This window comes from Aulonocara stuartgranti (assembly GCF_965226115.1).
Source record: "Aulonocara stuartgranti genome assembly, chromosome: 15".
In the NCBI taxonomy this organism is placed as follows: Eukaryota; Metazoa; Chordata; class Actinopteri; order Cichliformes; family Cichlidae; genus Aulonocara; species Aulonocara stuartgranti.
In genome coordinates this window covers 21,057,381-21,071,968 of record NC_138951.1, presented here as the reverse complement: position 1 = coordinate 21,071,968, position 14,588 = coordinate 21,057,381, and the positions used below count along the sequence as shown (strand labels likewise).

At 38.6% G+C, this 14,588-nt stretch overlaps 1 protein-coding gene across 1 annotated transcript; it reads left to right on the top strand.

Moving 5' to 3' along the window:
• Positions 1-1,942: 1,942 nt before the first annotated feature.
• On the top strand, positions 1,943-14,574 carry LOC309688776 (solute carrier family 22 member 2-like; the record flags this gene model as incomplete). The annotated part of the gene is made up of 12 exons (XM_082504727.1): positions 1,943-2,293; positions 7,398-7,445; positions 7,602-7,705; positions 8,987-9,141; positions 9,381-9,549; positions 10,872-10,986; positions 11,271-11,371; positions 11,451-11,665; positions 11,755-11,863; positions 11,943-12,055; positions 14,049-14,148; positions 14,479-14,574. The coding sequence occupies 12 exons, from the start codon at positions 1,943-1,945 to the stop codon at positions 14,567-14,569; spliced, it is 1,671 nt and encodes a 556-aa protein (XP_082360853.1). The 3' UTR covers positions 14,570-14,574.
• Between the last annotated feature and the right edge of the window lie 14 nt (positions 14,575-14,588).

Here is a 14,588-nt window from a genome sequence, read left to right as displayed (position 1 = left end):
TTGAGTCAAAGCAAGAATAGTTTTGTGTCTTTATTATTTTTTGTTTTGAATTCTGTTTGGTTGCAGTGTTTATTTATTCATTTTAGTTTAGTTTTTATTAATTGAGTGATAGGGTGTGACTACTTTATCATTGACAAGATGTTGCTGTGCAGCAAATAATGAATTCGAGACTGTGGAAAAAACCCAACACTTTCTGTTTCCTGGCTATGTCCTTCTTTTCTATACAGTCTATAATGGCGTGGAGGCAAAAACAGGAAGAGGCAATCTTTCTAAAACTGGCTGGATGTTTGAAATCTGTTTTATTAAAAACTTAGGAAGATGAGACGATTTCTTATTATAACCAAAGAAACACAGCCTAGTCTTTGGAATTAATCAGGCTTAATTTAATTTTGTTCAAATCTGTGATATAAGCAATTTACAAATATGATAGAAGTAAGAGTTGAGAAATCTTACATGAGCACAACAAACAGCTGACCTTACATGTGACATACACAAGACAATGGTAGTAATGTTTCTGAAAAACAAAGCATGTAACAGAGGACAACTCATGAGACCATATGATCATATGATGATCCTAATGCTACCTAAGAAAGGTTAAAGTAAGAAAAACACATCCTATCAAAACCCTCATAATAATAATGATATTTCAGTAAAATCAGGGTTCTCCACGCAGCTTCCAGCTTCAGTCTAATTGTATCATAAAAGTCAACAATCAACTGTGTGTCATTGTTTCTTTCTACTGTGGTGCAGGAATAGCAGACACTGCCATTTACAATGAAAATAGATGAGAAGTTGCTTAATATAAATGCACTGACAGATCACTGCACAATAGTAACATTTTTAAGGACATGAAATGTACATGTCTTTAACTGAACCCTGGTTTTTCTGAAGGACTTAGAAAATGCTCATAACCTTTATTAATATGAAGACCATTCAAAGGTGGTTTTGATCAAAATCACTACATAGAAAATGAAAATGATGGTGAGGATGTGTTAGTAACAATGTCAAGTTTGAATAACACACACTGCACACTACAAAGATGCAACAATTATAGAAGGAAGAAAATACATTTTTTAAGTATTCATAAAATTTTTTCAGGTGTCAGTCTTTTAGAAGTCAAAATATTTTGGCTGTCATTTAAATGTCTCTCTTTGAAGAATTAGTTTTATAATGTAAGATAGAATTCATTTTACATTAGTGTTAGGGTTTGGCACTTACTTGTGAAGGTTAAACTTTGGGGTTAGCGGGTTGTGAATGCCTTGAAGTCAATAAATGCACTTACAACAATATCCACAAACATGTCTGTGTATTTATCCACGGTCCCTGGGCCTAAACACAGAGTCGGGCACAGAGCAGCTGCTCCAAGGTGAAGAAGGCCAGACAGAGATTTCTCTGATTTGCTCAACTTCTTTTAATCAAGTTAATTTTTCTCTAAATTCTATAAACTTCTTTGATTTCGGTTAAGAAAATAAATATGTACTGTTTAATGTAACACTGTTCTATATATACATTTTTTTTTTTTTTACAAATTCCAGGAATACAGTGGATGGAGGCAGAGTGATTCAAACACAGTCATTTTTATTGTGTAGTTAATACACGTCACACCATTTTCTTAGAAAAATAAAAGACAGCTGACCATCCGTGTCATGTGATGTGATGATCGTGCATAAATATTGAAGCTAAGGCCATTCAAGCATTCCTTAAGAAGACATACATTTAATGATTGCATAATCCTGCTTTCTTCCTGTGTTTGACTTTATTAAACAGTAACACGCTGTTACCCAGCTGTGTTTCATCTGGCCCCTTTGGACTTGTGGATCGACCAGTGTGAGGTGCACGAGGTCTAAGCACCCCTGAAGGGACTCTGATAGTTTGCACTGATCCATGGTTTGCTGAACAGAACAAGATTTGACTTGATTTCTTAAACTTTGCGACAGTAAGGATGACCTTTGATGACCTCTTGGAAGAAGCCGGGTCATTTGGCCGCTGTCAGAGGCGAATCTTTGCCCTGCTCTGCCTCTTGTCGTTGCCCTTTGCAGGGGTATACGTCGGCATCGTATTCCAGGGTTTCACCCCTGATCATTGGTGTCGGGACCCTGCAGTGGTGGAGAGGAGGCATGCATGCGGCTGGAACCTGACAGACAGTCGCAGACTGACGGTGCCTCTGGTCAATAACTCTGGACTGGTGCAGCACAGCACCTGCGAGCAGTATGAGGTGGACTGGAATGCCACAGAGCTGACCTGTGACACACAGGAACTGGACATGAGTGGAGTCCCACTTACAGCATGCAAGGTCAGTTCCTATATGACTGTTTTTCACAGTGTTTATGTATAATTTTCATATAGTTTCATGTATAGTTTCATATGCACAGTTTACGTAGATAAATGGGTGATGTTTTATAATTTAACTATAGTTTTATAGTTTAATAATGTCAGTCTTGAGCATTAAATAATGGATTCAGTGCTGTTATAGGTAGTAGAAACAAAAAGAAGACTGAAAATGTTTTTTTTAATGTTTTTGTTCATCAGTGACGTTATGGAAAGGCCCAAAAACCCCAAAACAAAACAAAACAAAACAGCCTTTAACTACTTTTACACAAGATAAAGTGTTCAAGGTACAGTTTTTTGGTTGGTAGATTGTTCCAGCATGTTAGAGAAATTCACAGAGCTGTTCTGTGTTCTGCTCTCTCAGCCGCTTTTGATGTAATCAGTCCCACACAGACTCCATGATGTTGATAATACGACTCTGTGGGGGACAGACCATCTGTTGCAGAACCCCTTGTGGCTGAAGATAGTTTACACTATTTTTACTTATGAGACTGACTGGATGTTAGGACTCGTCGCTTTCCTTCTGCGGATGAGTCAGAGACCAGATATCTCCCTGAGCACTGCGTTAAAATAATTTGAATCAGCGCAACAGACATTTACTATGGTTTTAGATTCTACACATTGTTCTTGCTTGTTCTGTGCTCAGGGCCTACTCTACCCCCAGTGCACTTCTTTTAGTTTTCAGCCACTGGTGACTGAAGAAAAGTCATCCATGAAGAAAACAAAGTGCCAAATACTAAAGTTCCTCTAATGGACACTTGAGGCTGGCTCCAAAATGCCACTATGAGTATGAATGAATATCTCTTGCTTTCTGTTAATCTTCATATATTTTAATTCATTCTACTCAGTAGCACCTGAGTTGGCAATGTTTAATAATGGGTAGATAATAAGTTATTAAGAATACAACCAAAGAAAACAATTTTCCTTGTCCATATACACTGGGGCAAAAAAGTATTTAGTCAGCCACCAATTGTGCAAGTTCTACCACTTAAAAAGATGAGAGAGGCCTGTAATTTTTATCATAGGTGTACCTCAACTATGAGAGACAAAATGATGAAAAAAACGGAAAATCACATTGTCTAATTTTTAAATAATTTATTTGCAAATTATGGTGGAAAATAAGTATTTGGTCACCTACAAACAAGCAAGATTTCTGGCTCTTACAGACCTGTAACTTCTTCTGTAAGTGGTTCCTCTGCCCTCCACTCGTTACCTGTATGAACTTATCAGCATAAAAGACTCACTCCAAACTCCACTATTGCCAAGACCAAATAGCTGTCAAAGGACACCAGAAACAAAATTGTAGACCTGCACCAGGCTGGGAAGACTGAATCTGCAAAAGGTAAGCAGCTTAGTGTGAAGAAATCAATCAAATCCTGTAGTGCCAGACGTGTCCCTCTGCTTAAGCCAGTAAATGTCCCGTCTGAAGTTTGTTAGAGAGCATTTGGATGATCCAGAAGAGGATTGGGAGATTGTTATATGGTCAGATGAAACCAAAATTGAACTTTTTGGTAAAAACTCTACTTGTCATGTCTGGAGGAGAAAGAATGCTGAGTTTCACCCAAAGAACACCATACCTACTGTGAAGCAGGGGGTGGAAACATCATGCTTTGGGGCTGTTTTTCTCCAAAGGGACCAGGAAGACTGAAACATGTAAACAAAACAATGAATGGGGCCATGTTTCATGAGGTTTTGACTGAAAACCTCCCAAGGAGGCAAGAGCATTCCAGATGATGCGTGCCTGGGTCTTTCAGCATGACAATGATCCCAAACACAGCGCCCGAGTAACGAAAAAGTGGTTTCGTAAGAAGCATTTCAAGGTTCTGCAGTGGCCTAACCAGTCTCCAGACCTTAACCCATAGAAAATCTTTGGAGGTGTCATGGTCCTGAGTCTGAGGACTCTGTGTTTTGTGTTTCTTTATATTATTCTTTGTTCTCGGTTATTCTGTTTTGTCTTTTGTTTAGGTTTGCTATGTGTTAGTGTTTTTGTTTCATGCCTGCCTGTGTTCTCTCTGTCTGTCCATGGTGTTATTGTGTCTGCTCATGAGTCTGCCTGTCAAGTTCAGTGTCCTGTCTGGTTCTCTGTGTCTCTTAGTTTCCTGTTTTATTCTGAAAGTTCATGTCTCATGTCAGTGTGTTCAGTTTTACCGCTCCCCTGTCTCGTTAGCCTAATTGCTCCCAGCTGTGTCTCCCTCCTGTGGCCCATTCCCTGATTACTCCCTGTGTATTTAAGCCCTGTGTTTTCCTGTGCTCTCTGTTGCGTTGTCTGTCTAACGCCATGTCTGTCTGCATTACTCTGTGTAACCCGGTGTTCATTCTGCGTCTCTCCGCCATCTTTCTTTGTGCATTTTGTTCCTCCTCCCGTGCGTGTTTGGTTTAAGTTTAGTTCTTTAGTTTTCCCCAGTTTAGGTTTGTTTACTCCCCGCTCTGCTCTTCCTGTTTTTGTCACCTTATCACCTCTGTAAATAAACACTCACTCGCACCCCAGCCAGTGCCTGCATTTTGGATCCTTTTCTCAATTCACCACACGACTGCTGCCCAGCCGTGACAGGAGGGAGTTGAAAGTCTGTGTTGCCCAGCGACATCCCCAAAACATCACTGCTCTAGAGGAGATCTGCATGGAGGCATGGGACAAAATACCAGCAACAGTGTCTGAAAATCTTGTGAAGACTTACAGAAAACATTTGACCTCTTTCATTACCAACAAAGGGTATATTAAAAAGTATTGAGATGACCTTTTGTTATTGACCAAATACTTATTTTCCACCATAGTTTGCAAATAAATTCTTTAAAAATCAGACAATGTGATTTTCTGGATTTTGTCTCTCATATTTGAAATATACCTATGATGAAAATTACAGACCTCTCTCATCTTTTTAAGTGGGAGAACTTGTACAATTGGTGGCTGACTAAATACTTTTTTGCCTCACTGTATTCAGTACGGATCAACAAGAAAAAGGTAAGACACTGTGTTGTAAGCAACACAAGGCTTCTAAAAGTGCGAAACCTTACAGTTTACAGAGTTACTTGTTAGTTGGAGCCTGTTCCCATTGGGGAAGACAAATGTCCGAAAAACAAAACAATTCAATTCAATTCAATTCAATTTTATTTATATAGCGCCAAATCACAACATAAGTCGCCTCAAGGCGCTTCATAGATACAGAGAAAAACCCAACAATCATTTGACCCCCTATGAGCAAGCACTTTGGCAACAGTGGGAAGGAAAAACTCCCTTTTAACAGGAAGAAACCTCCGGCAGAACCAGGCTCAGGGAGGAGCGGCCATCTGCTGCGACCAGTTGGGGTGAGAGAAGGAAGACAGGATAAAAGACATGCTGTGGAAGAGAGACAGAGATTAATAACAGATATGATTCAATACAGAGAGGTCTGTTAATACAAAGTGAATGAGAAAGGTGACTGGAAAGGAAAAACTCAATGCATCATGGGAATCCCCCGGCAGCCTACGTCTATTGCAGCATAACTAAGGGAGGATTCAGGGTCACCTGGTCCAGCCCTAACTATATGCTTTAGCAAAAAGGAAAGTTTTAAGCCTAATCTTAAAAGTAGAGATAGTGTCTGTCTCCCGAATCCAAACTGGAAGCTGGTTCCACAGAAGAGGGGCCTGAAAACTGAAGGCTCTGCCTCCCATTCTACTTTTAAATACTCTAGGAACAACAAGTAGGCCTGCGGAGCGAGAGCGAAGTGCTCTAATAGGGTGATATGGTACTACAAGGTCATTGAGATAAGATGGGGCCTGATTATTCAAGACCTTGTATGTGAGGAGCAGGATTTTTAATCCAATTCTGGATTTAACAGGAAGCCAATGAAGGGAAGCCAAAACAGGAGAAATATGCTCTCTCTTTCTAGTCCCTGTCAGTACTCTTGCTGCAGCATTTTGGATTAGCTGAAGGCTTTTCAGTGAGTTTTTTGGACATCCTGATAATAATGAATTACAGTAGTCCAGCCTGGAAGTACTAAATGCATGAACTAGTTTTTCAGCGTCACTCTGAGACAGGATATTTCTAATTTTAGAGATGTTGCGCAAATGGAAGAACGCAGTCTTACATATTTGTTTAATATGTGCATTGAAGGACATGTCCTGGTCAAAAATGACTCCAAGGTTCCTCACAGTGTTACTGGAGGCCAAGGTAATGCCATCCAGAGTAAGAATCTGGTTAGATACCATATTTCTAGGCTTTTCAGGGCCGAGTACAATAACCTCAGTTTTATCTGAATTAAGAAGCAGAAAGTTAGCGGCCATCCAGGTCTTTATGTCTTTAAGACATTCCTGCAGTTTAACTAATTGGTGTGTGTTATCTGGCTTCATGGACAGATAGAGCTGGGTGTCATCGGCATAGCAGTGAAAATGTATGCTATGTCTTCTAATGATACTGTCTAAGGGAAGCATGTATAATGTAAACAGAATTGGTCCTAGCACTGAACCCTGTGGAACTCCATAATTAACCTCAGTGTGTGAAGAGGACTCTCCATTTACATGAACAAACTGGAGTCTATTAGATAGATATGATACAAACCACTGCAGTGCAGTACCTGTAATACCTACAGCATGTTCTAATCGCTCTAATAGGATATTATGGTCGACAGTATCGAATGCTGCACTAAGGTCTAGCAGGACAAGCACAGAGATGAGTCCACTGTCAGAGGCCATAAGAAGATCATTTGTAACCTTCACTAAAGCTGTTTCTGTGCTGTGATGAGCTCTGAAACCTGACTGAAACTCTTCAAATAAACCATTCCTCTGCAGATGATCTGTTAGCTGTTTGACAACTACTCTTTCAAGGATTTTTGATATGAAAGGAAGGTTGGAGATTGGCCTATAATTAGCTAAGACTGCTGGGTCTAGAGATGGCTTTTTGAGTAAAGGTTTAACTACAGCTAGCTTGAAGGCCTGTGGTACATAGCCGATCATTAGAGATAGGTTGATCATATTTAAGATCGAAGAATTAATTAATGGCAGGACTTCTTTGAGCAAAATACAACTGAAAAGCTTTGTGTGAAGTGTTTAAACTGTCCGTATTGGATTAAATGTTTACTTTTTTTGTCTTTCAGGAAAGCTGGGAGTATCAGTATGAAGGCAGGAAATCCTTCGTCACAGAGGTGAGAAGACAGTTTGCGTAAACTTAACAAAGTTGATTTAGATTTAAGAGAATTCCCTAAAATTTCTCTGTATTAATTGACTAAACTGTGCAGGTATGTAAGTAAAATTGGAAGTTTTCATATAGACATGAAAAAATGTCTTTGTTCCTTTTTCAGTTCAATCTGGTGTGTTCAGATGGATGGTTGGTGGACATGTTCCAGTCTACTCTCAATGTGGGCTTCTTGGTTGGCAGTTTCGCTTTTGGATACTTTGCTGACAGGTGAGGCTCCAACAACCATCAAGTTTACTGTGCTGGCCAGGTAACATATACAGGGTGGGCCATTTATATGGATACAAAATGGGAATGGTTGGTGATACTTAAGTCCTGTTTGTGGCACATTAGTATATGTGAGGGGGCAAACTCCTCAAGATGGGTGGTGACCATGGTGGCCATTTAGAAGTCGGTCATCTTGGATACAACTTTTGTTTTTTCAATAGGAAGAGGGCCATGTGACACATCAAACGTATTGGTAATGTCACAAGAAAAACAACGGTGTGCTTGGTTTTAACGTAACTTTATTCTTTCATGAGTTATTTACAAGTTTCTCTTTGTTCACAGCCATTGACATGTCGAGGTTAACACGTGAGGAGCGGATTGAAATTGTGTTGATATCTGGTGAACGCAGTAACCGGGTCATTGCAGCAGATTTCAATGCAAGACACCCTTTTCCAGCAGGATGGTGCACCACCACATTATGGGTGCCAGGTCCGAGCATTCCTAGATGAACAGTTTCCTGGAAAGTGGATTGGTTGTCATGGGCCAGTTGAATGGCCCCCAAGGTCTCCCGATCTGACCCCCTTAGACTTTTATCTTTGGTGTCATCTGAAGGCAATTGTCTATGGTGTGAAGATACGAGATGTGCAGCACCTGAAACTACGGACACTGGATGCCTGTGCTGGCATTTCTCCTGCGGTGTTGCTATCAGTGTGTAAAAAGTGGGAGAAGAGGGTTGCATTGACAATCCAACACAATGGGCAGCACATTGAACACATTTTATAAGTGGTCAGAAACTTGTAAATAACTCATGAAAGAATAAAGTTACGTTGAAACCAAGCACACCATTGTTTTTCTTGTGACATTACCAATAAGTTTGATGTGTCACATGGCCCTCTTCCTATTGAAAAACCAAAGCTGTATCCAAGATGGCCGACTTCTAAATGGCCACCATGGTCACCACCCATCTTGAGGAGTTTGCCCCCTCACATATACTAATGTGCCACAAACAGGACTTTAATATCAGTAACCACTCCCATGTTATTACGGTGTATCCATATAAATGGCCCACCCTGTATAATTACGACTGTGTTTTATAGAAAAATATAACTATAACACCCCTGAAACACATGAAGGCATGTTTGTGTGGTATGAATAGGCACACTCCTGCAGGCCTCTTGTGGCTAGACTTGTGGCTCTGATGTGTCCTGGAGTGAATATATTATTTTCAAAATAATATTCATTCAACAAATCCCCACCTGATGTATTTTCCATTTCACTCTGCAGGTTTGGCAGGCAGATCAGTTTCTTGGTGTCCAACATTTTGAATGCAGTAGCAGGAATCGCAGTGGCTATAGCGCCAAACTACATCTCCATCCTTGTGTTCAGGACCATCCTTGGCTTCAGTGTCAAAGGAGGCTGGATGACCTCATATGTGCTGCGTAATCATCTCCATGTTTTCTGAAACAGATTTTTTCTCTGAGGCATTTTCATAGCTAACTGTGTAGAAATGACACGACCTAACTTTTGATCATACATTTTCAAATTATTTTTAGGTGAATAATGCAAGAATTTTCTTACATTTGTGGAATTTATATACTTGTGTTATTTTTGCATGTCACATTGTTTTGTTTCTAACAAAATTGTCTTACTTTTAATACCATTCCTGTCCCTCTGTTAGTCACAGAGATTGTTGGTGTGAAGTACAGGAGAACAGTGGGTATCTTGTACCAGATGTTCTTCAGTGTGGGTCTCCTCATCCTTCCTTTGCTCGCCTACTTTATCACAGACTGGCGCTGGCTCCAGGTCACCTTCACTGTGCCCTACGTGCTCTTCGTGTGTTATTACTGGTAAAAAACCAAACAAACAAAAAAGAAAAAAAAAATCTCAATGTTGTTTGACATTGTCATCGTGTACACATGACAATGTCAAACAAAAACAGACATCTGTCTGTGCCTGCCTTTGCGCTCATAAATGACCAGTGGCATTTATGACAGTGCGTCACCTTCATATATATATATATGTATATATGAATATTCCAGTGTTCAGCATGCTGATCGCCTGATCTCTGAGGCAATCATTGCATCACAGTAAGGGTTAGGGAGTCGGGGGCAAGGCATTGGACTACCAATCACGCCATGTGGACATGACAGTCCACATGGCGTGATCATCCAGAAAAAAATGCTCACTTGAAATGAACTACTAGTCACTTTTTCATCACTCTTATGTAAAATTTTAGATCTGTACTTGTTCAGAAATGTCCAACACTCCATGTCATTTTTTCACATAATAGTGTTATCAATATTGCCCATTGGCCAGAGGGGCCGATGGCGCGAGATGGCAGCCTCGCCTCTGTCTCGAAAAGACCCTCAAACCTGTTTTTGGCTTTCCTTGCACACACATTTGGATACTAATCAATTGGATACTAATCAAGGATTTTGTGCACTACTGCAAGTTGTTTGGATAATTGCACAAATAGGCATATATGCAGGTTACGTAATAAAGTGGTATGTGAGTTTGGATCAGGAAACAAGACTTACAGTACTTCTAGCATGAGATGGTGCTTCCCTTTTAGATCAAAATAGATTTTCCCACTAAATTTATTATAGTAAAAGGAAAACAAAAACTGCCCATTATCTTTGGGACTATGGTTTATATATGATGTATCTCATTGCTTTTGTTCTGTGCTGATGCAGGAAGCACTCTGGCCTTTAAATAGTAAAGCAAGAAGTAAGGTTATGGAAGTCAGCAAGGTGGACGGAGATGTAGTACTTCTTCCTCTCCTGCTGTGGTTTCAGAGTCAAGATTCAAAGTGTTTATTGTCATGTGTGCAAAGAAAAAGCTTCTCTCTGTACAATGAAATTCTTTCTCTGCTGTCCACACGCAGATGCCGGTTAACATGTACAAATAGATAAAATAAAAATATCATGAATAAATACATGGAGACAAAAAAATTTAAGTATTAAATAGATTTATGTGCAAAAGAGCTATGAGCTTAATATGCTGGTTTAATTACTTGTTCCATAATAATAACCATTTTCACCTTGCATATTTACCATAGTCACTTTCCAGGGAGTTAAAAAGCTCCTCATCTCCTAAATAATGTATAAATCTTTTCAGTTAAGATTTTTATCTACAGACTTGCACCTTTAGACACTTCTTTGTTTCTCAGGTTTATCCCAGAGTCTCCGAGGTGGCTCATCTCTCAGAACCGTTCCTCCAAAGCTTTGAAGATCACTGAAGCTGTGGCCAGAGAGAACCACAGGACACTGTTCAAGAATACGGAGGTAGGCCGATTAAATAGTTCACTTACAGAACAATTTAAGAGTTTATAGATAGCAATGACTAAAGGAACAATATATTCACCAAATATGTTTATCAGTTTACTGCTGATTTTAGTATTTAATGGAATTTGTTGACAAAGATAAAGAAAATCACCAAAACTATTCTCTAACATTTCATTTCCACTAACAGGAAACATTAAGACCTATTAACTCCTTATTTCTACCATTATTTTATGACACTTTTTAATCCTGCTTTAATCTCACATTTCCATGTTTTTATTTCCCAGTCACTGACTGATGGTGAAGGTGAGTCTACCTCTGCCTCTTTGCTGGACCTAATCAGAACTCCAAACATGAGAAAGCACACCTTCATCCTCATGTTCAACTGGTGAGACTTGCCTGAAATCACACACGTTTTTTTTGCCTACATGCAGTTGATGGTGAACCTCTGTGTTTGTTGTGCACAGGTTCACCAGTGCTGTGGTTTATCAAGGCCTCGTCATGCGCTTGGGGATAGCAGGAGGAAACGTCTACATTGACTTTCTCATTTCTGGCTTGGTGGAATTTCCTGCCGCCTTCCTTATCCTCTTCACCATTGAACGTATTGGCCGGCGTCTCCCATTCGCCACTGCGAATATCGTAGCTGGAGCTTCGTGCTTCATTGCTGCTTTCATTCCTGACAGTGAGTTTTATGCATAGACTGTACAGAAAACACAGACATGGTCACCACCCTGGTACCCATTGGTTATTGACTTCCTGTGTGTATCTCAGGCTTGTTCTGGTTAAAGACAGCGGTTGCCTGTATCGGTCGGTTGGGGATCACCATGGCCTTTGAGATGGTGGTGTTTGTTAACACAGAGCTCTACCCCACATTTGTCAGGTGAGGAAACTAATTATAACCTGCTGAAGTTATAACCAGGAAATTGTGTTTATCTCTCCATCATTTTGACTGAATACAGGAACCTGGCAGTGTCTGTTTGTTCTACTCTGTGTGATGTTGGAGGCATTGTGTCCTCATTCCTGCTGTACAGACTGGCTGCTATCTGGCTGGAACTGCCACTCATCATCTTTGGTGGGTTTATAATGTTTACCAGTAAGCATGTATATGAAAAAAAAAAAACGTTAAATACTAGATGAAAGGTGCAAAACCTCATATTTATGTCTTCTCAGGCTGAATTCTTAAGAATGTTAAGGACTGTGCTCTACATTGCCACTAATATATTTTGGAAAAGGATGAATCTACAGACAAAATACGTACAAAAAATATTCTGTATTTTATGTACATAGCTCAACTAATGTGAATGTGCGAGTGAATGTGAGTGCAAATGGTTGTCTGTCCCTGTGCGTTGGCCCTGCGACAGACTGGCGACCTGTCCAGGGTGTACCCCGCCTCTCGCCCTAAGACAGCTGGGATAGGCTCCAGCACCCCCCGTGACCCTGAAAAGGATAAGCGGAAGCGAATGGATGGATGGATGAACTAATGTTAGAGAAATGTATCTATTTTGACATTTGCTTTAAAGGTGTTTACTCTCACCAAATCACATAGATGTTACTAGAATTAAAGAGTACAGATGCAGCTGAACAAGCAGGTTTAGTCTGGATTTCATCTCTTGAGTTTTCCAATTTTAGATAAAGATTCAGCTGTTTGTTATTTATTATATTTATAAGAACGTCCCTCTCCCTCAAATCAAAACAAAACCAAACAAACAAAACCCCTGAAAGCATAATATTACTTTGCCGATGGGTTGCCAGAAAAATACTGATAAAAAATTTTAAAATTAAGATTTGGGGGAAATATGTCAGAGATTTTCCGTATGGGCTGTATAGGATTTCTTCTGTAGAATGTATGTGATAAATAAAACACATTTACATGGATAAAAGCTACACAATTACCTAATGATATATTCAAACATGCATGTAATGTAATAGTTAGGCTTAAAATGGCAGAAAAGTAGTTTTGTTCATTGTAATTAATTAATAACATATTATATATTTTATCCATATTTAATATAATAAAAATAAATAGCAACTATTACTTTTTTTTTTTTTTATAAAACTAGTAACTGGGTTTTAAAAGGTAACAAATCAAGTTCATAGATTTACCTTTTCAAAAACATCCATAAAATGTTAATAATGTACTCTTAATAACAGATCCTAACAAGGAAAAACAAATGGATCAGATATAATTTCACAAAGCAGTGACACTATTTATGGAATAAAGTAGTAAGTAGTAATATAGCATCACTATGTTTCGATTTGCCATATTTGTCCTTAAAAACATTTAAAACTTTTTTAAAAAAAAGTCTACTGCTGCTGTAAAACCCCTTCATCACTTAATGTGAATTTTTACTTATGTAAAACTACAAAGAAATTACAAAAAATATTTTGGCACTCACAGTGTTGTTGAATTACATCAGTTATAGAATAATGTTCTTGCAGGTTTGAGTAATGGTTGTACTGGCTGCTGACTGTGAATGGTCCTTTTTTGTCACCCGACTTTAGCCAGTATTTTTTCGACAACAACTTCAGGATGTTTCCTGAAGCAGTAAACTAGAATTTAACATCTTATAGGTTATTCAAAGGAAGTAATCTGTTAAATTACAAGTTTCAGTTCATTTTATAGAGCCCACTGTCCAGAGTTTGAGCCATCCACACAGTATAATACAATGTTACTAACTGCCTGTGTAACTATTCTTTGGAGTGAATAATTCAAGTAATTCATTAAATGCAATATTTTTAGCTAATGCTCAGAGAATGTTTTATACTGATACCAGTTCCTTTAATGCTTTTGTAGGAGCTCATGAGTGTTTTAAAAAGTGATAATTGTTTATTCATTCGATATTTTATTTATTACAAAGATGTTAAAAGCTTTTTATTTAGTTTTTAATCAACAACAATTTGAGTCAGAAATATATATTTTTACTAGCCTAAGTGTGATTATGACACACTAAATTTAAAAAACAGAACAATATCTGAAATTGAAAAATCTTTAGCTTTTTTTGTAGGAAATAATTAAAATAATTTTGCAATTACACTGACATTATCTGCATCTTGTTTTGGTACAGGCGCTGTGGCAATCATAGCTGGAGGTTTGGTGCTGTTACTTCCTGAAACCAAAGGAGTACCTCTCCCTGAAACCATTGATGATATTGAGTTCCCTAATTGGTAAAATGTCCCAGTTTTTTCAGTCATAACACATTCAGAATCCCGTTTACTGAGTACAGCTAAAGTATTAGTCCAGAGGTCCATATGAAGAGCACTGTGTATAACTTGTTATATTAATGAGTAAAGTAATCCTTCTTCTGAGTTCATATTACTTTTTAAAGGCATTACAATTAGCATTTGTTTTTCATCACTTCTTTTTGTAAAACTTACGTAAAATTCAAAGAAAGTCTGTACTAAAGTTTCATTGTAACTGATAAGGAAACTTATCTCAATAGACATTTACTATGCATTATTTGTGGGTGTAGTGTCAAAATGTTTTCTCTCTCTCAGGAAAAAGCGGAGCCACGAAGAAAATCATCAAATGAAGAATCTTCTGAAGTCTGAAGATCAGATGAAAAACAGGGAAACAACTACTGAATGATTACATTTTATTTCACCCA